This window comes from Ursus arctos, unplaced genomic scaffold (assembly GCF_023065955.2).
Source record: "Ursus arctos isolate Adak ecotype North America unplaced genomic scaffold, UrsArc2.0 scaffold_25, whole genome shotgun sequence".
In the NCBI taxonomy this organism is placed as follows: domain Eukaryota; kingdom Metazoa; phylum Chordata; class Mammalia; order Carnivora; family Ursidae; genus Ursus; species Ursus arctos.
The window spans coordinates 37135406-37158883 of NW_026622930.1; the positions used below are offsets into that span (position 1 = coordinate 37135406).

Sequence of the window (23478 nt, forward strand, 5' to 3'; positions counted from 1 at the left end):
AATTCATGTGTAGATTTATCCAACAGAAATACCAACCTAAGTGAGCCAAGATATACACACAAAAATCAACACAGCATTATTTGAAATAGTGAAAAATGAAATGAACCTGCACAGAGAAGAGGCACCAGAGCAGGCCTGAGATTGCAGTCCTTATAAAGGCCTGCTTGCAAGGCTGGCCCTTGGATGACATCCGGGAACTTGGCTGGTGAACAATTCCGTACACTTTCCCTGAAGACCCAAACCTGTATATAAAGCCATCATGCAACTGACCTACTTTACAACCCAGAGCACCACCCTGCACTGAGACTCAACTGGTTTTAACCTTTCCTTACTGCTTAAGCCACTGCAAAATAGGGTTTTATTGCTTGCAGTCAGAAGTACTCCTCTCGATTTCCATTTCTGTTGGCTTATATAAAATGACACTGAATTTACAGGCAAGAGCCCTAAATTTGCATCCCAGATGCATCACTTCCTAACTCTGTGAATATGGGCAAGGCATTTACCATCTTAAGATAGAGTTTCTTCATTGTACAAGTGAAATGATACTTTGTCGTTTAAGTATTATTATGAAAAAAACAGAGGGCAACTCACTGTGTTAGCTGTACAATGTTGTAAATGTTAATGATCAGACAAGTTCTAGCAAATAACCTAGTACACAAGAGGCCAGTGGTACCTCCAAGTGCTCCAACACTAGAATGTTTAAATCCCAGAAGCTCTGTCCAACGTCCATGTTATGAGAACTGCCCATATATAACCAGGAACATCTGAAATCAGGGGAAATAATTTTGTTTAGTAGCTAATGTGACAGCATACATTCTAATGAAAGTTTACTTGGCCTAGCATCAGTATTTTTATTTTAAAAGATTATAGATATCACACATTTTCACTCAAAGGACATCTGCAAAATTCCTGAATATACAATACTTGAAAACGACATGGAGTATAATCAACTGTAAGACAGGCCGAGCTAACCACATGGTGTGGAGATGGTCTGCTAGTGGCAGCAATTCAAACAACATGGCTTAAGGGATCTCCATTTAAATTTCTTAAGCGAGAAATTAATGGAGGTACGTCCACAAAGCTTAGAAATCTTCTGTATCATCTCTTCTGCACCATAGACACATTCTGGAATTTACATGACCACTCTTGAAGGTTTTTTTAGAAATAATTAGTATTTAGGGGTGCCTGGGTGGCTCAGTCAGTTAAGCGACTGACTCTTTGAGGATTCTCCCTCCCTCTCCCTCTGCCCCAGGAGCCACACGTGTGCATGCGCGTGCACATGTGCTCTCTCTAAAAATAAATCAATCTTTAAAAAAAAATTTTCAAAAAGAAATTATTAGTATTTAAATGTTGTACTTAAACAATGTACTGAACTAATCATATATGTGTATCTATGTGGACACATGCATACATGTATCTGTACATACACAAACATACACATACACATACATAAATGTTAGGCCAAAGGGAGCTTTAAAACAAGCACCAAAGACTATTTAATTGATTGCAGAAGTAGAAACTGGGCTTCCTAAATATCAATTATGTAAGTTACTGACCACATAAGTTTCATATGTTCAAAAATAAAGCAAATAAGGCAAAAATTGTATTGCACTTAACCATACAATATATAGTTACTACACATCATAAACAAATCCATTACCATACTATAAATATAATTAGCCACTTGCATGTAATAAACATTACTACTTCAAGAACAAATATTTTAAATAGTTAATATTATCAGAACTATAAGAAGTATAACATCACAAAAAGTTATAGGAAACAATAACCTGCAAATAACAGGATTATTTCTATTACATTCTAAATGCAAATTTTATTTCCATTTATGCAGACTTCATAAAAGGAAATGTTAAAATTAAATCCTGAAGTAAATTCTTATGTTCCTTTATAAATCTAGAGCAATGTTAAGATATTGCCACTTCAGAGAAATAACCTATAGTTTCCCAGAAGAATTATTTTTAATACTGGCAGTCTTCCTGTTCAATATATAAAATATAAATCTTTTCTTCTGTCAGAGATGTCGAAATTAAGAATTTTTCACTGGGTTCTTCTGTATTTTCTTTTCCTCTTGGGTGCAGTGAACTCTAAAGACATAAATGAAGAATTCTGTCAGGTCTACAAAATAATACTTTAACTGATAACATACATTTAAACGATATAGCTGTTTAACTGGAATGCCCTTACAACAAAGCTCCAACAAGAAATCCTAAACCAGGGGCACCTGGGTGACTCAGTCGGTTAAGCGTCTGCCTTCAGCTCTGGTCATGATCCCAGGGTCCTGGGATCAAGCCCCGCATCAGGCTCCCTGCTCAGTGGGGAGCCTGCTTCTCGCTCTCCCTCTGCCTGCTCATGCTCTCTCTGTCTCTCTCTCTCAAATAAAGTCTTTAAAAAAAAAAAGAAAGAAAGAAATCCTAAACCTAACATACACATGATTCTTTCCTTCAAAATGATATGCAGTTGAAAACTTACTAAAGTAGATTCTAGTCTTCCCAAATCCTGTTTAATGATAAGCTACTCTGAAGTTGTTTCATATGGGTATGCTCTCCCTACAACTACCATAGACCCAGTGTGCCAGATCTGAAAGGTATACAGGCCAGTGCAATGAGAATGAGAATGACTAACATTTGAATTTCATTTCAATTAAACCTGAAAATGTAACCCAAATCACTAGTACCATACATCTCTTTTTTTTATTATGTTCAATTAGCCAGCATATAGTTCATCATTAGTTTTTGATGTAGTGTTTAACGATTCATTAGTTGTGCATAACACCCAGTGCTCATCACCGCACGTGCCCTCCTTAATACCCATCACCCAGTTACCTCACCCCCACCCCTTCCCTTCTGTAAGCCTAAGTTTGGTTCCTGGAGTCCAGAGTCTCCCATGGTTTGTCTCCCTCTCTGATTTCTTCCCATTCAGTTTTCTCTCCCTTCCCTGTGGTCCTCTGCACTATTCCTTACGTTCCACATATGAGTGAAATCATATGATAATTGTCTTTCTCTGCTTGACTTATTTCACTTAGCATAATCCCCTCCAGTACATCTTTTTGGCTATGACAGCCAATGCCACAACCAACACTCAAATAAGTCTTTATCTAAAAACAGCTGTGAACCTAAAAATTACAAACCATTAAAACAAAGAAAATAATAGAAAATACAAAAACATGAAAATTATGAAAGATGTGAAGAAACAAAATATTCCCCACCAGTGAAAAACAAAAGAAGAGTGATAGGAAAAGCAACGAGAAAAGAAAAGTAAGAAGAAAAGGAGATTCTAGGAATCTTCTAGATTCCTAGAAGACAGCAGCGACCAGGATGGAGTGCAGCAGGGCAAGAGAGCAAACTGTCCAGTAAACCAGGTCAGAGGTCAGCAAGAAATTTCATTAAAAATATAAAAATGACAAAATCCCTCATGTGTTTGAATATTCCAACAGGAGATTTATACAACTGAGGAAGAGTCTGAAGACAAATTTGTGTTAAGTTTATAGAAAAAAATAAATTAATAAGACAAAAAGTTATCACTCTCTAGGGAAAACAAATGTACAGAGTAAGAAAGAATCACAGTACATTACATGGTTCTGCTGTCAATAATGTTTTATAAATGCAGCATACTGACATAGCTAAAACAATTATATTGGAAGGCTGGGGCCTGGGAAGTATACATGTGTTTGAAGTGGGAGGTGAAGAATATATTAAAGAAAACTATATCCTTGCATTCCTCAGTGGTTAAGTCAAGAGATACTCCACAAACTAAAACAAAAAGAAGCGATAAAATACACATTTTTTAAAGACACAGAGGTAAATACCAAAACAATAACGAGTCAAAAATGATGAATTGTTGAACACTACATCAAAAACTAACGATGTACCAAATGTTGGCTAACTGAACATAATAATAAAAATAAAATAAAATAAAATAAGATAAAGTAAGATAAAAAAATGGGAGTGAGAAGACTGTGGTTTCTTATAATGAATATTATAAAATTATTTGAATTAAGTCATATGCATATGTCATTATAATTTAACCAAATTTTTAAAAATCACAAACTAACAGATTTTAAAATGGGACTTGCCAAAGAGCCAGAAAGGTGTGTATGTGTATTTAACTGTTTACTCACAAAAAAAGCCACCAATCAAGACTGGAAAGAAACTACAGTCTAAAACTCATCACAAGATGGTAAAGGACTACTTTTATGCTAACAAAAGCAAATCACAGAAGCACTCACATTTCTGAAGGAACAAATATTCCTTGTAAAATGTCTATTCTTTGTCTTCCATATACTTCTATTACACCGTTTCTCTCTACCATAACGAACTGGGTTTTCTCCCTAACTAGATTCTAAGGTCCTTGAAGGCACAGGCTGATCTGATTCATTCAACAAGTATTTACTTAAGTCCACTATGGGCCAGTCACTGTACTCAGATCAGATCTATAATAACTGTGATCAAAATAAAATGATTCTTAAATTCCAGTAGTATATATCTTTATAGCCCTGTATACAGCTAAGTGTTTGAAACACGACAGGCACTCAGGATATGCTTGCTGAATGAATAAAAAGCCAAATGAAAAAAAAGTCATTAAGCATTATTCTTAACACACATTATCTTCATTATCATTAATGGATTACCAATTATCAAGCCTAGCCTGCTAAATATAACTTATTCTCTGTAATACTGTAATTATTACTAGAGACAAGATTATTTAAAATGTTGTTTAATAAACACTACAAATTATGAAAACTATAACACTAAAAGGTATAGCCATTTTAATTTATGTCACGCAATTTACAACTATTTAGTTACAATCATTCTACAAGTGAAAATTTTACATTCGAATTTGAAATAACTATTTTTTAACAATAAAATCTTTTTAAAGTTATATCCAGAAATTTGTATTTTGTGAACCTTGCTCTTTGTTAGGAATACATTCCAGACATCCTCATGATGAGGTATATTCACGTACTAATAATGGTATTTTACCAATCCTTCACTTTTCACCTCAGTTGACCACTATCTCTCCTTTCCATTTATTTATTGTAGTAACATTTACTTTGAAGTGTCATGATTAATACTAAAATTCTCCAATATGTCAAAGGAAAAAGCATCACAAGAACATACAGCTAACCACCATGCTCTTTAAGGGTTCCAAATCTTAACTGCTCTCCAAGCAGAACTTTCCATCAATATTTGACAAAATTTCATCTGTACCTGCTTCACTAAAACTTTCATTGTCCTCTTCCTCTTCTGTAATTACAGGCATACTCAGCCTTAATGATTTATCTTCTTTATGTACATTCTGCAGGTCATCTGGAAATAGTTGGGAAAATTATTTCATACAAAAACAAAGAATGTTAATCTTTGAGAAAAATTTTTACACAAAATGTCATTACTACAACAACATAAAAATTAGATATTTAAACTAAATGCTAAAATTATAATGGTAAAGAGAAATATGCATTTTATAATACATTCTATTTTAAGTATTATTATATTTGTATCTCTGCTTTGAAAATAATCTAATTCTTCCATTAAAGAAAATGAAGGAAAAGGGAAAAAATGAAATTAGCCAAACATGAATATTTTACTCAAGCTTTATCACACACATCATGGGTTTTATCTGTAGATATCAGGGAATAACCGTGTGCCTTACTTCAACTATATTAACTAATCACAAATGTAATTTTAAAGGTAATAGCCTTGTTTTTGAATGTATACTATCTTTTCTCACTACATCTGCTTTACGAGATAGATTTCTCTAGTCATAATTTGCCACTGACTTACCATTTTCCAAAATATTTTTCCACATCAACCTTCTGGTGCCTAAAGAAATAGCCTAATCAAATTTATCAAATACCATTGTCTTATCAGGTCTCATTTAGCACATAACTTTCAGGTCCCAACAGTAACACCCACATACATTCTCACTCCTTATGCTGCCTTATTCTTTTCCACAATACTTTTACCACCTGATCTATTATATTATATGTTAATTTTTTTCTCTATGGTCTGCCTCCTCCCATTAGAATGTAAGTTTCACAAGCCTAGACTTTGGTTTAAGTTAGTGTATTCCCAGCACTTAGAAAAGTGCCTGGCGGGGCGCCTGGGTGGCACAGCGGTTAAGCATCTGCCTTCGGCTCAGGGCGTGATCCCAGCGTTATGGGATCGAGCCCCGCATCAGGCTCCTCCGCTGGGAGCCTGCTTCTTCCTCTCCCACTCCCCCTGCTTGTGTTCCCTCTCTCGCTGGCTGTCTCTATCTGTGTTAAATAAAAAAATAAAAAAAAAATCTTAAAAAAAAAAAAAGAAAGAAAAGTGCCTGGCATAAAGCAGGGGCTCAATAAATATTTATTAAATGATTAAATAGGGATTGAATGATTTTATACCACAGTATTTCATTTAGCACATATGTTAGTACATACCTGTCAGCACTTCTCAAAAGGCAAGAAATTAAATGAAAATAAACTTAAAATTTCTGCTCTGAACACATATATGCTGAGATCTTAATGGGGTATAGAGTTTATGGAATGAACAGATTGCTCTAAGGTTGAGTTGAGTAAACTGTAGCAATAAGCTTCCATTTAAATACAATTTAAATTTAATAAAATAATACCAGTTTCCCATTAAGTCATTAAAGTAGAATTTTACCTTTACTTGCAAATCATAAATACTAATTACAATAATTTATTACATGATTTTTAAGAGGCAGATGTTTTAGGAAATCTCTTTTTATATCTAATCACATTTTTTTAAAACTTGAACCTATAAAATTTTCCAGTTCACAAAATTATTATCAGTACAATCTACCCAAAGTTACTGATACTGTTCTTCACAATCTTTTAGCCATGTCCATCCATATCCACTATTAATGATTTTTCTCTAAATCCACATTTACAACTTCAAAGATTCTATCCAACAATGTCAAGGTAAGGATTTCTGAGTTAGAAATGGACAGCTGAGGGGTATCTGGGTGGCTCAGTTAGGTGTCTGCCTTATGCTCAAATCATGATTCCAGGACCCTGGGATCAAGCCCCGCATTGGGCTCCCTGCTTAGCATGGAGTCTGCTTCTCCCTCTCCCTGCCCCCCACTCATGTTTTCTCTCTCTCAAATAAATAAATAAAATCTTTAAAAAAAAAAAAAAAGGACAGTTGAGAAGTCTTCATCTAGTCACATGATGATTAATTACATTTTAGAGATGCATCTCTACATTAAGTTTAAAAAATACAAAGCAATGTTCTCTAAAAGCTCTTAAAAACAAATACAGTGCTTCACCCACTTACCATGCAGCCAGGAACCAGGAAGTAAACACATAGAATTTCAGATATTTATCTCAAAGTCCACATATTAAATAAAGCTCATGAACTTCAGTCACCAGTATGTTCCTCAGGCCTTTATCCAGAACCTGATTACATTTATTTTACATAAAACTGAAATGAACAGCCAACTAGTTTCTCAAACCATTACAGTTAAGCAGCAGCAAAAGGGCAAAAAAATTGCTATAAGCCACAATGACAACAAAAAGAAGACATCTACCACAACAAACGTAATAAAAAAACTTTTTAAAAAATAAGACATAAAAACTGACAAAGTACTGCAGCATGAGGCCATGTAAGTATAAAGATAAACTTCCCCACACACTTGATATTTTTTGATATGATCATTATGATGATAACCCTGAGTCATAAAGAGAAAATTAAATTATGTTTAGGATATACTGTTCTAGAAAATAGGAAAGCATAAAATATATTTTAGTATTTTTCTAATTATAAAAATGATAGATGTGCATTGTAGAAAACAAGCAATAGAGAAGAATGTTTTACAAAGATATTAACCAGAATAATTAAACTTTTAAAAAGCAAATTTTCACATTTAAATCATTAACCTTAGTTATTACAAAACTAACTCCCTAGAGGGTATCAGGTAGATGGTTTTTACTATGCTCAAAGCTAACAGTGTGGGATACAATTATAACTAAGAGACTATTGCTCAATCTTAAAACAAATGGTTACCAGACATGCAGTTAAAATACAACATACTTAATTGCATGTCTAATATGAGCTCCAGACCCACATTTCCAGTTACCTGAACAGCAAACATAGCAGTTAAAGATCCAGGCTTGGATTCAGGCACACTGCTATTCCAATCTCAGCTCCATTTATTAGCCAGGACATGCTAATAAAGGACATGACCTTGGACACGTGAAAGAAGTGTGGCAGATACTAAGTGTGGCAGAAATAATGGCTACTATCCTCTCCACCATCCTATCATCATTACTATTACTGATGTCCTTCCAGAAACGTGCATGCTATAGTCTAGGAATGGAGAACACATACAGCCGAAGCTTAAATAATGCAAACTTAGGTAAATCCGAGCACTTTTTATTGCCAGACATCTATTACAGGAATTGAACCTGGAAAGGCAGACTGCGACAAATTCTATCCCAAATGAAATCTTCATCCTGTGGTCCTTATTTCTGTCAAAGGCACCAACATTCCTTCAGTTGCTTAGGCATTAAGCATCCTCGTCTCATCCCTCTCCATCAGCCTCTGTATTTGGTTACATACAGCTACATTACATCTATGCTTGGTTATAGACATTGGCTCTCATATCTGTTCGTCTGCTTGCCTAAGTCCTACAACCACCTGGCCAGATGCTCATTACTCCTAAACAGCCTTTTACTTAGTGTTCCAATTTTCACTGTGTCCTCACCTACCAACCATACTACTCCCAGATTGATTTTCTTCAAAGAAAACTGGTCATACCACTTTTTTGCTCAGAAGTGTCAGATGACTCCCTTCTGCCTACCAAATTTAACGGTTCCCCCACTCAGAGCTGGTCAAAATACTATCCTCAACATATTTTTCTACATTAATAGTAGCTCCGGGCAAAATGGGAGTCACTCTATACTTCCAACTACCCTGCCTTTTTTCATGCCAATTCCTATATGTGTCTTAAGTCTATGAAAGTACTGTTACATTTATTTTTTTTTAGTAAAAAAAAACTTTGGATTTTTTCTGGATTAGTAAAGTAACATATAGTTAGCACAAAAAATTCAAACATTAGAGAAATTCATGGACTTAGAAATTTCTCATGATCCCATCCTTGAGAATTAACCACTGTTAATAGGCTTCTAGATTTCCTTAATGATATAACATTGTGTTTATGTCTACATATGTATCTTTTAAAGATTTTATTTATTTATGTATTTATTTTAGAGTGTGTGTGTATGTGTGTGTGTGCGCAAGCAGGGGGGATAGAGAGGGACAAGCAGACTCCCTGCTCAGCATGGAGCCCAACATGGGACTGGATCTCATGACCCTGAGATTATGACCAGAGCCAAAACCAAGAATTGGACGCTCAACCAACAGAGCCACCCAGGTGCCCCTACTGTTCATTTTTATGAACAGAAATGCAATCATACTCTTCTTTAAAAAGACATTTTCACTAAGCAATGCATTGGTATATTTTGGACCTATTTTCATGTCAGTATACACAGAACTTTCTCCAGATTTTTAATAATTGCAAAATATTCTTTTGTATGGGCTAACAATTTTATGTACCAAATTTTTCAATGTTACACATTTGAGTTGTTTAGTCTTTGCCATTTCAAATAATCCTACAGTGAATGTCCTGTGTGTTCTTGTCACTTGTAAAGGATAAATTCCTAGAAATTGAATTGCTACATTAAAAGGCATGTACTTTTAAAATTTTGACAGATGATTCCAAATTGCTGCCTGAAAAGGATATGCCAATTTATACTCCCACTTAAAATTCAGATTTTACCTCTTCACACTTTTGCTATCAATGGGTATTCACTTATCCTTAATCTTTGATAATCTAATAAGTTATATAAAATCATGTTTTAATTTACATTCCTTGAATTATTGACAGTAAATATATCTTCATATACATGTTGACTGACTGCACTTTGTGAATTGCCTACTCACCTCCCAAGCCAGTTTTTCTACTGGGTGGTGGCCTTTTTCTTACTAATTTATAAGAGCTCCCCTAAAATTAGCCTTACTATATGTGCTGCAAATAGTTTTGCAAGCTCTTTTGCACTGTTGGGGAGTATAAGGTGCCTCTTTTTGAAACAAGCATGAAATCAAAGATACCTTTCCACTTTAAGGAAATGAAATTTTGATTAAAGAGAAACTACGAAGTACTTGAATCTTTAAGATATCGAATAACAAACCACTTCCGCTTCAAAGTATTTACAATACCTTCTGAGCCACAAAGCTGGTGAGCCAGAATAGCTGAGTTACAACTGAAGACGTGAATTCAGATATCTTATTACACTTTCTTTCTCATGGGTTAAATCCTCCCTAACACACCTAGGTAAATTCAATAATAAATCTCGGATGTGATAAGGAACCAGTTCTTAAAAATTAATTTCAGAGTTTATGAAAATGTTTTAGGAAACTACATTAAGTAATAAAATATAGTTGGTGAAGGAACTGATATTTTGTAAGTTACATCTGCCAAATAATTTAAGATGAAAAGAAACTTCATTTAATTTCTTTCCTATCTTGCACTTGCTCCTCCTCTGTTCCTCAGCCACATAAAAACACAACACAACAAAACAAAAACCTGTTTAGGTGTTTAAGAAAGCAGCTTGGCCAGCTGACCTCTCTGCACTTGTATGAAGGTTGATTACTAATAAAAACTGCTTGTGCAGCTTTCAAAACCCAAGTTATCTTTGATACCTTAGAAAAAACAATCTTGCAGAAGTTAATTTTTAAATATAATCAAATTAATCAGTCTTTTCCTCATGTCCTCTGGTTTGGTTTTGTTTGGCTTGTTGATTTACACAAAATAAAAGTCACCATTTTCAATGTACAGATTTAGGAGACTGGACAAATGCAGTTGTGCAATTACCACTGCAACCAAACTACAGAACAATTCCATCATATCAGAAATTTCCCTGCCCTTCTGCAGTCAACACCGCCCTCCACCCTCAGTATCTAGCCACCTATGATATGTTTTCTGCCCCTATAAATTTTGCCTCTTCCAGATTGTCTCATATGCCTTTTGTGTCTGTCTTCTTTCTCTTATTTGGCACAAGGCACATGAGTCCCCCATGCTACTACATGTATCAGCAGCTGCTTTATTCCTGAGTAGTATCCCCTGAACACTTATTCCATGGTTTGTCTATCCAAGGACCAATTGAAGATATTTAGGCTGGCTACAATTTTTCACAAAATTATGTACAGAACCACTATAAACTTGTATACACATAAGTTTTCATTTCTCTTGGGTAAATACCAAGGAGTATGAATCATAAGGTAAGTGTGTGTTTAACTTTATCAGAAACTGCCAAACAGTTTTCCCAAGTGACTGTACCATTCTGGATTCCACCAGCAATGTACGAAGGCTCAACTGGTCTGTGTCCTCATCGGCTTTCGTTATTGTCCATTTTCTTGTTTTGTTTTTTGTTTTTTGTAGCCATTGCGACAGGGGGTAACGGAATGTCACTATGCTTTTAATTTGCATTTCCTAATAACTAAAGATGTCAGACATCTCTCAAGATGTTTATTTGCCAGGCACGTATTCTTTTTAAAATATCTGTTCAAATCTTTTGCCCATTATTAATTGGGTTGTTTATTTATTACTAAGGGTTGACAGTTCTTTATATATTTGGATACAAGACCTCTATTAGGTTTGTATTTTGCAAATATTTTCTCCCACTCTGTGGTCTGTCTTTTCATTTTAACTTGAGGCAAGTCCAAAATTTATCAATTTTTTTCTTTTATGGCTTGTATTTTTTATGTCATATATAAAAAATCTTTGCCCAATCCAAGACCAAGACCACGTTTTTTATGTTTTCATCTTTAAGTTTTATGATTTTAGTTTTTATATTTAGGTCTGTGATCTATTTTAAGTTAATTTCTATGTATGATAAGAGGTGTAAGTTGAGGATCTGTTTTTGGCATATGGATATAAAATTGTATCGGAGCTATTTATTGAAGACTATCTTTTCCACTGAATTGTCTTTGCACCTTTGTCAAAAATAAAATTGATCATATGAGTACAAATCTATTTCTAGATTCTCTATTCTTTTCCATCGACTTATGTGTCCACCTTTTTGCAGATAGCACACTGCCTTGATTTCTGAAGGTTTAGTTATTTGTCAAAACTGTTTGGCTACTCTAGTTTCTTTCCATTTCCATATACTTAAAAATCAGCTTGTTGGGGCGCCTGGGTGGCTCAGATGGTTAAGCGTCTGCCTTCTACTCAGGTCATGATCCCAGGGTCCTGGGATGGAGTCCTGCGTCGGGCTCCCTGCTTGGCAGGGAGCCTGCTTCTCCCTCTCCCTCTGCTGTTCCCCCTTCTTGTGCTCTCTCGCCCTGTCAAATAAATAAATAAAATCTTAAAAAAAAAATCAGCTTGTTATTTATGTAACTGTTGGGATTTCTTCTTGGGATTACATTTGATCTACAGAGCAATATGGGATTAGGTGACTTTTTACTGGTCTTCTAATCCATGAAGACTATATAATCTCTCCATTTACTTAAATCTTCTTTGATTCCTTTCATCGTTTTGTAGTTTTCAGCATACAGATCCTGCACATATGTTGTTACCTATAATACCAAACTATTCTGTGGTTTTTGTGTTATTACACTTTAATATTTTTTTTAATTACTAATTATTCCATTGTTCGTAGACAGAAATACTAGTCCTGTACCTAGTGACCTCATTAAACTCACTTGTTAGTTCTGGTAACTACTGTGTAGAATTTTTGAGATTTTCTGTGTAAAAAATAATTTCATTTGCAAACACAAATTTCTTCCTTTCTAATCTAAATATCTATTATTTCCTTTTCTTGCCTTACTTCACAGGCTAGGACCTCCGGTATGATGTATAAGAGGAGCAATGAACAGTCATCCCTGCCTTGTTCCCAATTTTAGAGGGAAAGTATGGTTTCACCATTAAGTATGATGTTAGCTGTAGTTTTTCACAGAAGTCCTTTATCAGGTTGAGGAAGTTTCTTTTTAATCCTAATTTTCTTAGAGATTTTATCATGAACAGATGCTGGATTTTGTCAAGTATTTTGGCTCGATATACTGAGATGATTATATAGTGTCCTTCTCCTTTATTCTGCTAATATGGTAAATTATGCTGGTTTATTTCTTAAATAAAATATTTAAAGAAATAAACCAGCCTTATATTCCTGGGATAAACCCAAGTTTGTCTTACTGTATTGTCTTTTAATATACTGTTGGATTCAACTTGTTAATATTTTATAAAAATTTTTGTATTTATGTTCATGTTTGTGTTTCTTAAAATGTCAATAAGCTGGGAAGTGTCCCTTCTTGTGTCTTCTGAAAGAACAGCATAGTACTCCTTTCTTAAATGGTTTCTGGAATTTCCAGCAAAGCCATCTGGGAATTTAACTTTTTTTAGTAAATGTAGAACTACTACTTCTTGTGTTGGTTTTGGAAATGTGTGTCTTTTAAAAAATATATATCCATTTTATTTAACTTAACTAACTTACTGGCATATAAGTATTCATAATTTTTCCTTATTATCCTCTTAATTTCTGTAAGGTATATAATAGTATCCCCTACCTTACTAAATTTTGTGTTCCTATGTTTTTTCCAGTGAATTTTCTTTAAGATATTTTTATGCATAAAATCAGTCATTGTAAATCATGATAATTTTATGATCTTTCTGAAATCGTGTCTTACTTCACTCTCCTGCCTAATTACATTAACAGCCAATATTAAATACAACTGATACTTCTACGTATTACCAACGAACATGAGGTGGCCTTTTGTCAAATAACACACACTCACACACATACTTTTTAAAATTGAGTTAAAGATATAACCAACTACGTTTTTATCTGGAGCAGAGATTGACAAACTATGGGCCCAGGCTAAATCTGGCCTATCACCTGTTTTTGTAAATACAATTTTATTGGAACATACTCATTTGTTTATATGTTGTTTGTGGTTACTTTCGCCTTCCAATGGAAGAGTTGAATAGCTGTGACAGAAATCATATGGCCTATGAAGCCTAAAATATATACCATCAGGCCCTTTACAACAGGTTTGGTGACCCCCTAATCTAGAGGATTCCTTTTTTAATCAAGAATGGATGCCATATTTCATCAAATGTCTTCTTGGGTAACTATTAAACTGAATTCACATTTTCCCCTTTAACTTGTTTGTATGGCAAATTACATTGATAGATTCCTAATTCCACCATCCCTGCATTCTGGAACAAAATGCATGCAGTCAAGTTGTTTTACAGCTGGGATTGTTTTCAATGTATATAACAGGATTTTTCTTCAGTAATAATTATAAGTGAGATGGGTCTAACAGGTTTCTTCCCAGTGTCTGCCAGCCTTGTAAAAAGAACTAAGAAATTCTGCTTTTGAAGTATTTCCTGATTATCCCTAACAAATATGCTATCTCTTCCTCTGAACTTTCAGTATACTTCAAGCAACTGTTACCGAACTTAATCATATCTGGACTATGTTAAAGGTATTCAACCTCAATTTTCCTTCCACTGCCTCAATATAGGAAGGAAAACATCTATGTTAAAAGGCCGTAACATATCTTTATATACTGCGCTAGTACCTGGGAGTGTGTTTTATATTAGGCACTGAATATTTATGAATGTTTCTAATGCCTCTTTTTTTCTCCTGAGCCTGCTAATCAGATTCCAACTTTACGTATGGTGAATCTATATTACTCATGTAATTTTTTAAAAATTAAACTATTAAAATATATAGTCATTTCTTTAAGAATCAAATACCAAGGTTAATTTTATAGACTCACTATTTTAAAAGAAAAGGTACAGCTTAATTAATGCAGCTAAAGGGAAATATGGTTTACAGAATGTATTACTTAAACCTAATTCTACATATAAGTTTAATTCACACACAAAAAGTACTTACAAAGGATGCTCTGGATAACTCTAGACTGATTCTATAAATAGCTATTTCACTTTTGGACAAGTTATTTAATCCGTATGGACCTAAATTTCAACGTCTATGAAACGATGAATTTGATAATTCCTAGGGTCCGTAAGTTTAAGCAGTAAGATTCTAAGAATCTAAGATAATTTATTTATTAAATCTCACAAAGTTCTCAAACAAGTATCTAATCCCTTTTAATAAAGAAAAAACAGGGAGGGGAGGTTGTAAACAAGATCCATTATCCTTTGTTGAGTCTCAAAAAGACTTTTTTAAGAAGTTACCTCTGTTTCTGGAGGACGTCTTCCTTCCTGATTTCAAGGTTTCTTTGTTTCTTTTTTTCCTAGTTGCTTTGATTTGCCCTTGACCAGATGCAGAATCAGAGTCAGAAGAGTCAAGTTTGACTTGACGATGCCTTCTTGACTTGGATGCCTTAGAAGTTAGAAATCCAATTAATCACAATGAATCACAAAATGAATCCTACTGACCGGCAATTTAGGAAAAGACAAAATACACAAAGATGAGCAAAAATAAAAGTCATAAAGTACTTTATCATTATCCTGGCTTGCTTAATACTTGTTGCATATATATATACTCTTTTATCTTTACAACAGGAAAGGCTCCCTGCAACTGTCATCACCATCTACTCAAATTGGGTAAGAAATGTAGTTGTTGGGTTAAATGCAGTTGTCGTTGCATGATTGGGAAACAGGTGTAAAGGATTAGTACTGTTCCTTACTGTCTACTAACCTATTGCCCCTTTCTTGTAAGAACAGTTATGTTCCCTAGCTACCACCATGTGTTTTGACTGGAACCACTTGATGCCTGGCTCCAGAGACGTGCTGCTGATATAGTCAGAAGTTTCACATCACCACGGCCACTGATTTGTTCAGGGGTGGGCATGTGATCTCTATCATAACTCAATTTTAGAATTCTGTGTAACTATTAGGAAGGCAAATTCTCCCTTTCCATTGAACCTAAAACTGGGAACACGCAAAGCTGGCTGTCAGGAACGACAGTGAAAGCAACATAAAAGGTGAGAAATGGAGGGACAGTGCAAGGACATTTTAGTTATTATCAATGAATTCCCTTACTTGCTTAAGCAGAGTCCTTACAGGAGTTTTTAGCTAATGCTGAAATCTAGGTATGAACAATTATTAAAAAATTACCAGGCATTATATGTTAACTGTACCTCAATAAAGAAAAAACCTGCAGCTATGCTATGATGCACTCTTGTAACACTTTATGGGAATTACGATTAAATCTCATAATGTCTTAAGATTCACATTAAACATCAATTAGCACTATATAATGTGGAACATTTCTGGTTTAAAACTATTTGGATTAATTAACTTATTGTCCTTGGTGCTTTCATTCAACAATATTTTGTACTCAATTTACTGTGGAATAACAAATATATAACACTTAACTAATCTATAACCACTTTTAATTTTTTATTTGTTCCTTTTCATTTCTACAACTAGAAAATGATAGTAACTTCCCACAAAATAAAGATACTCCTAGATTCATGAAAACAATCCGGGAAAAAATATGGGCTTAATTACATAAATTTATCATTAAAATGATAGTAAGAAAATTTTTGAATAAACTCACAAAACAGAGAAAACAACGCAGCTGTTAAAAAAAAAAATTAGTAGCAGGAACAGTGAAAGCTGACTTAACAGAATGAAGAAATCTGAAATCTAATTGCCTGTGTTGAGAAAATTATTATACAGCAAGGTGATCCAAGTGGATCAGGAATTAGAATCATCAGAAATGGATCTAAAAAAATGGTAGATATGCTGAAAATCTACAAAAACAATAGTGTCTCATTTCCCAACCTCAAAACTACACAACTGACCTCCTATAGAAAACAGGAGGCTTGCTCTCTGGAAAGGCTAAGCCAGAGAAGCTGTAGGCCTAAGGAATGGTACAGCTGAGGAACGCTTCTTACTGAAAATAGGGAAGTTAAGTGAAACCTGCATAAAAAATGGTAAGCCTCTTGATTATCTCTGTAGGCTCCCAAAACATTGGTGGCTGGGCTTATTTACCCTTCTTTCCCCCAGACAAGGGAATGGAAGATTGCTCTCTGGTAAAAATGATGAGATCCAACAAAAAGAAATACTGAGGTTAAAAAGTCGTATCTCCACATGACAACTCTTAAATATGATCTGAGGCTCTTTAAATATTTGAAAAAAGCCACCAAAATGAAAGAGATCAAAATAAACAAAAACAGGAACTCTGGGGGAAAAGGCACAAACTTCAAAACACTGTAATAAACATCCTCAAGGACAGAAAAGATAAAGATATCGCATCAGAAAAAAATATTTTTTTAAAGAAAAGATTCAGAGAAGAAAAAAAAAACCCTTAGCAATAAAAAAAGTCAGAATAAAAAATTCAATATAATGGCTCAGAAGACAAAGTTTAAGCAATCTCCCTGAAAACAGATATTGAAAACAGAAAAGAAAAATAAAAATTCAAGAGGAGCAAAAATGCAGCAAATACTATCAAAGAAACAATATACAAAAGCTCTCAGAACTGAAAGCTATCAGATCAAAAGGGCCTGCCATGACAGCCAAGGACAATGATGGAAAAAAGACCCACACCAACTTACATTATTATCATGACATTTCAAAACTCAAGGGATACAGAGCAAATCCTAAAACCTTCCATGATCAGGCATACTAAAAGCTGGAAGACAATAAAAAGCAAAGGCATCAAAATTCCAGGTAAATACCAAAAGAGAGAACTAAAAGAGAAAAAACTGAAGATGGGTTAGGAATACAGGGGTGGAAGTGGCACAGCAGGAGACTGCTGGGTTATGTAAACTCTGTAGTACTACTAGACTTTTTAAACTATGTACACGTATTACTTTGATGAAAAATAAAAATATTGTTAAAAAAGCATCAAGTCAATTCCAAAATTGCCTTACTGAAGAAATAACTTACCTGAACGACAACTGAAAAGGCCTTTGATTTTATTCTCGCTAAAGATTCTGCCCTTTCACATCTCTGGAGAAAAAAAAAACAGGAAGAGGGAGAAGAAACATAAACATTAAAAGAAATTATGGACTCCCAAGTATTTGTTATCAGAAATAAGATTTGAGATGGAAGGTAGGGTCAAAGAAATTAACATTTATTGGACACTTATTGACCAAAGACCTATAAACGCACACTACACTCTCATACCAGGTCCACAATACCATCCCTATGGCTACTGATTGTTATTATTCAGGATTTAAGGAGGATAACAAGAATGAAAGCCTTGGTGATCAGGCCGTTCCCCCCCGCCCCCATCTGCCTATACCCAAAGATGGCTCCTTGTCCCATCCACTAAGATGGATGAAAATTCCGGAGGCAGGAAGCAGTAAATAGTAGCTAGAGCTCCATACTGGTTGAAAGTCAGACAGGAAGAAAGAAAAGACATACTGCAAAAAACACTACCCTGTGTAAGGACTGAGAACACCTTACACCATTATCCTCCCCTTTCCCTGCAGAAACACTTAACTATCCTCACTCCCAATCTACACCTGGTGTGTCTGTCATAGGGTTTCCAGTAAAGAACAGACTAATTCTTCAGAGAACTGATGTCTCAGAATTGTCTCAGGTAATTGTGATAATACTGACCAAGGGTCATGATACTTTTATACAGAATCACAGCCACATATCAAATGAAAAAAAGCTAACTAAACTATTGCCCTGTAATCAATCATATAGTGAATTTTTCTGACCTCTGATTCTTGTGAATTTCCTTCTCTCTTTTCTTCTCCATCTTTAGCTTTTGATTTTAAGGGTGGATTCTGAAAGAGCAAAAAAGTTATATATACACATTTATAATTCAAATGAACTAAAACTCAATTCCAAATCATTTCAGAGCAATGAGAATCATTTAATTACTAAAAAACTAAAAGATCATCTCACGTTATTACAGCATGGTTCACCACCTGACATTAAGATCAAGGTTAGGTTTCAGAATAGTTCTTAAACGAAATGCCTAAATCCTAACTAATGAAGGAAAATATACACTTTATACAGCAGTTAGAAAACTGGTTTATTCTCCTTTCCTTCAGGTTTTCAGAGGTCTTAGTAATGCTAATTGAAGAGTTTATTAAAAGAGTACAAAAAAAAGGTACTATAAAAGTACTTTAAGAGAGTACCTAATAATTTTTACATGAATTGCCTAGGTCATTTGTGTAACCCATTTGTAACAAAGTATTCAAACAGTCTAAAATGTGTTGTGTGTCATTAAAATAAATGTGGGTAGAGGAAGCAAATTGTTTCCTCCTTTCCGAGACTGTCATTTCATCACTTTCTTTATCTTTTCTAAAATTAAGTTTTGAGGCAGCTCCCTTTTGTTTTTTGTTTTTTTTGAACCAGCTATCTTTATACAATGAAAAGCCAAAAACTGGCAGCCAATCTTTCTGAAAGACGATATATAAAATAATACCCATGGAGCATTTGTGAAAATACTAATACATTATCAGATACACAGTAAGTCATCAGAAATTGCTTGTTTTACTTTTATTTTTTCCTAAAAGTACTTACGAAAATAAGATGGAGTAGTGGTTTCAAAGTTAAATTTAGCAAGGCTGGCCACAAGGTTTCCAGAGTAAAAAAGTCTCTCTAGGTGAAAAAGTTACTGTGGAAAATGGGCAGCCCTAGCAACAGTACATGGATCAGAAAACTAAACTGAAGACTTGTGTTGATGACATTTGTAAATGGGTAAACCAGGGCAGGGAGAGCATGCCGATCACAATGGAAGAAGCCACAACTCAGGCCTAACAGCCTGTGCCATGTAGAAAAATGGGACCAGTGTTACCAAATCACTGATTTTTTTAAAATTTTTTTTAGATTTATTTATTTATTTTAGAGTGACAAAGAGCATGTGCATGGGAGGAGGGGCAGAAGGAGAGGGAGAGAATCTCAAGCAGACTCTGCGCTGATCCCGGAACCCAACACAGGGCTTGATCTCACAACCCTGAGATCTTGACGTGAGCCAAAATCAAGAGTTGTATGTTTAACTGACTGAGCCACCCACGTGCCTCCAAACCACTGACTTTTAAGGAAGCTGGATGTCTGGAATTTCAAATGAAGTCACAAAAATTTAAATTCTAGTGATTAACTCAACTTTTTTAAACAATGTTAGGATCAACACTGTGTCAAACAAACCACACCTGTGTATAGGATTTGACCCAAAGACTGCCAGTGTGAGACCTCTGGAAAATGCTAAATTATAAAGATTATAATAAATCTGTGGTATACCAAGATTATTTATTCCTCTACAGTTACACTGATACTATACATAATGTATATTATTTAACACATACCATAGAATTGTTATTATCATTGTTTACTTATATAATAACATAACAAAATCTGTCTGTAAGGTTAAATAACATCACATAGCTGATAACTGGCAAAGCCAGAGCTAGAAAAATAAAGTCCTCGAAATCTTAACTCCTGAAGAATGTAGCCACTCAACTAAGCTGCCTCTCAGCTTTCTCACCCATGTCCAGCCACTAGTGTTCAATGCAAATACAATGGTGAGGTGGCAAACAGGCAGTCACATACCTTTCTGTCTTTGTGCCACTGCTGATGCTCCAAAACTATGTTCTTAATATTGTCAAAAAAATCATCCTTTATCAAGCTGAGTGCTTTGTCTGGATTGGATTTATCACCTGAAATTATATGTTTCATGTTCTGATAATGATCATGAACATTCAGCATTTCCTAAAAGTGAAAAGATGAGTCTTTTATTACAGTTTTTGAGGCAAAACTTAAAGGCAAAACCAACACAAAATAAAACGACTAAGTTGATAAGGAATAATATGCTACAATATATTGAAAATAATATAATCATGCAACCAAAATGGTACAACTTTATTAATGAAGAGGCTGCTTTCCAGAGATAATGATTCACTGAATTTAACTCAACAAACACTGACTGATGTACACTGTATGGAGAGATGCAGGGAAAAAACAGGACACAGCAAAAATTATTTGTAGTGTAACATCATTAAATATCACTAATGATAGCTAAGATCACATTTTTTAAAATTTCATATTATCATTTCAAAGATATTTACATAATTCTTTATGTTCAGCCATAAATTCCTATGTAACAACTCTCATCCAATCCTCACAGAGATGTGCTGACTTTCACAAATCTTAACGCCTCCGTGCCTATAAGCTTCATCATTTGTCCACTAGTAAGATCCAGGATTAAAAGAAACGGAAGGCAATTTACAACAACATTTGAGGAATCACTTATTATTTAGACGTTCATTCCCCAGAAACCTCCAGCCAAATGGGCAGGTCTATGGGGTAAGGAGAACACATTATAGGCAGACTTGAGAAATCAGGTAAGACCGGTATTGAGACTTAGCTCAAAGACCAGCAAAGAACTACTAACATTTCCATCACAGATGACTTCTGCAACATCTGAGTCATCCCCAAGTTAGGCTACTCCATTCATTTCCGGTAGGTTTTGATGGAATCGACAGATACCTGTTCAAGCAATGAGAAACTGCTGGGCAGCGGCGAGCGCTCACATGCAGGATCTTCACAGGAGAACAGTGTCCAGACATGGCGAGCCCCTCACTTTGTACAGCTTACCGTGTACTATACTCCTATATTTTACTACATGCAATACAATACAGGGGAAAGACCACTAGCTGGACCTGTTTTGAGCCTGAGTTCTGTCACTTGCTAGATTGTGACTTTGAGCAAATCCCTCAATATGGGAATCACATTCCACATTTGTACAAAATTAAGCGATGCCATCTAACCCAGTGCAAAAGTATTAAGCGAGCTTATACAAGTGGGACTGTTCCATAAATGTAAAGCACTATACAAAGGTAAAGGACTAAGAAATAAAACAAAGTACGTGGACTCTAGAGCCTTACAGGCTTGGACAATCAAATCCAGTCTGCACCTTACCTGTACTTTACGGAAATTACTTAACATCTCTGAACCTCAGTTTCCTTGTTTTTAAAATTAGGAAATACCACCTCCTTTACAGGGTTACTAAGATTATTAGTGAGATAACAACATAAAACGTCTAACATAGGTCCTGGTGCATGCTGAAAACTCAACAGATCATAGCCATTATTACAACCACATACATAAAGACTCAGAAATGAAATGAATGGCTCAAGGTCCTATTTAAGTAGCAGAGTTAAAATTGAAAATCAAAAGTTTCTTTTTCCCCATATACTTTTTTAAATTCCATTATAGTTAACATACAAAGTTATATTAGTTTCAGTTCCCCAATACAGTGATTCAACAAAAATCAGAAGTTCTGGTCCTATTCTTTTCATTTGATTGTGCCTCCTTAACCACAAAACTGGAATTAATGAGTGGACAAAAATGCAGGTGCTGACAGGCAGACTTAACAGCATTTGCGCAGAGGAAACGTAAGGATTATCAGTGAGAATGGGTCAAAGACTACACTAGGACAGGATAGAGTGATAAGGCTCTCAAAGCAGATCTTTGGCAGCCAAAGACCCTAGATAGTCAGGATAACTTCACACAGAAGCTTCTAGGAATTGGCATTCCATAGCTTAGCCCTTCTGACCCTCCTCCCCAATCACCCTAAAAGGACATGGCTTTGTGCATCACCTCAGCTCTGTTCTCTAAAATCTTCCATACCTGTTTGCTGACATATACAATTTTTTTTAAAACAGAGGAACCTCACATCAACACTTTCAGAACCTTTAATTCACAGAGTAAAAGAACTTAAAATAAAGCATGTTTAAGAAGGTATGTTGAGAAAAAAATTAACATTCTACCACCATTATTAGTCCACAACCAAAAATTATAACCAATTTGATTCAATCATCTCTTTCACTAGGAGAATATGGAAAAGAACAATGCAATGTCTTGCTGTACTAAAACATCCTCTGCCCCTTTATGATTAACCTCAGTGCTCCCTGGCAAACCCTTTCTGGTATCCCAAACCTTTTGTTCTTCACAGTGGCTATTCCAAACTTTCTCTATTCTCAATTCCTTGAACCCCCAATGCCCTCTCTTAAAGGTCAGCCTATCAGTTCTGTTTGCCTTCTACTTTTCCTCTTCACAACAAATCATATGAATCCATTTTCACCTCCTTTCCCCAAGTTTCAAAAGAATTATGCCTTCTCCTGGTCAAGGCTAATCTCTCCACTGGGCTTCAATCAGACTGCCTACCTCCTCTACAGCAGGAAGCTTGCACCTCCTCCTTCCATACAACCTCTCCTAATTGACTCCTTACCCTAAGCCTAAATATAAACTTGAAGTTTAACAAATAATTAAAAATTGTTTAAAACACCTATCTGGCAGGGATATTATGAGGAATAAAATAATCTATACAAAACATCTTGTTAGCTCCTGCACTATACTATGTCTTTAGACATTTAGTAAACAACTTCCTTCTAACGCAGTAATTCTTATCTATTGGTGGGGGGAGGGGAGTGGAGCATGAACACTTTTGAAAATGTGAAGGTAGTTATGGTACCTCAACCTAACCACACATCCATATGTACGACAGTTGATCACACAATA

General features: G+C 35.0%; 1 protein-coding gene across 2 annotated transcripts in view; it reads right to left on the minus strand.

Annotated features, from left to right (window-relative positions):
- Positions 1–826: 826 nt before the first annotated feature.
- The window catches only part of SNAPC1 (small nuclear RNA activating complex polypeptide 1), a 28058-nt gene continuing 5406 nt past the window's right edge, over positions 827–23478 (minus strand). Inside the window, exons 5-10 of one of the 2 annotated variants that reach the window (XM_026480438.4) lie at positions 20509–20667; positions 18669–18737; positions 17887–17949; positions 15223–15370; positions 5229–5327; positions 827–2105 (exon numbers count right to left, since the gene is read on the minus strand). In XM_026480438.4, the coding sequence (XP_026336223.2) occupies positions 2059–2105; positions 5229–5327; positions 15223–15370; positions 17887–17949; positions 18669–18737; positions 20509–20667 (585 nt within the window). In that variant the 3' untranslated portion in view covers positions 827–2058. Of the gene's footprint in view, positions 2106–5228; positions 5328–11851; positions 12363–15222; positions 15371–17886; positions 17950–18668; positions 18738–20508; positions 20668–23478 lie in introns of those variants that run through there. The other variant, XM_057318735.1, reaches the window with a different exon arrangement.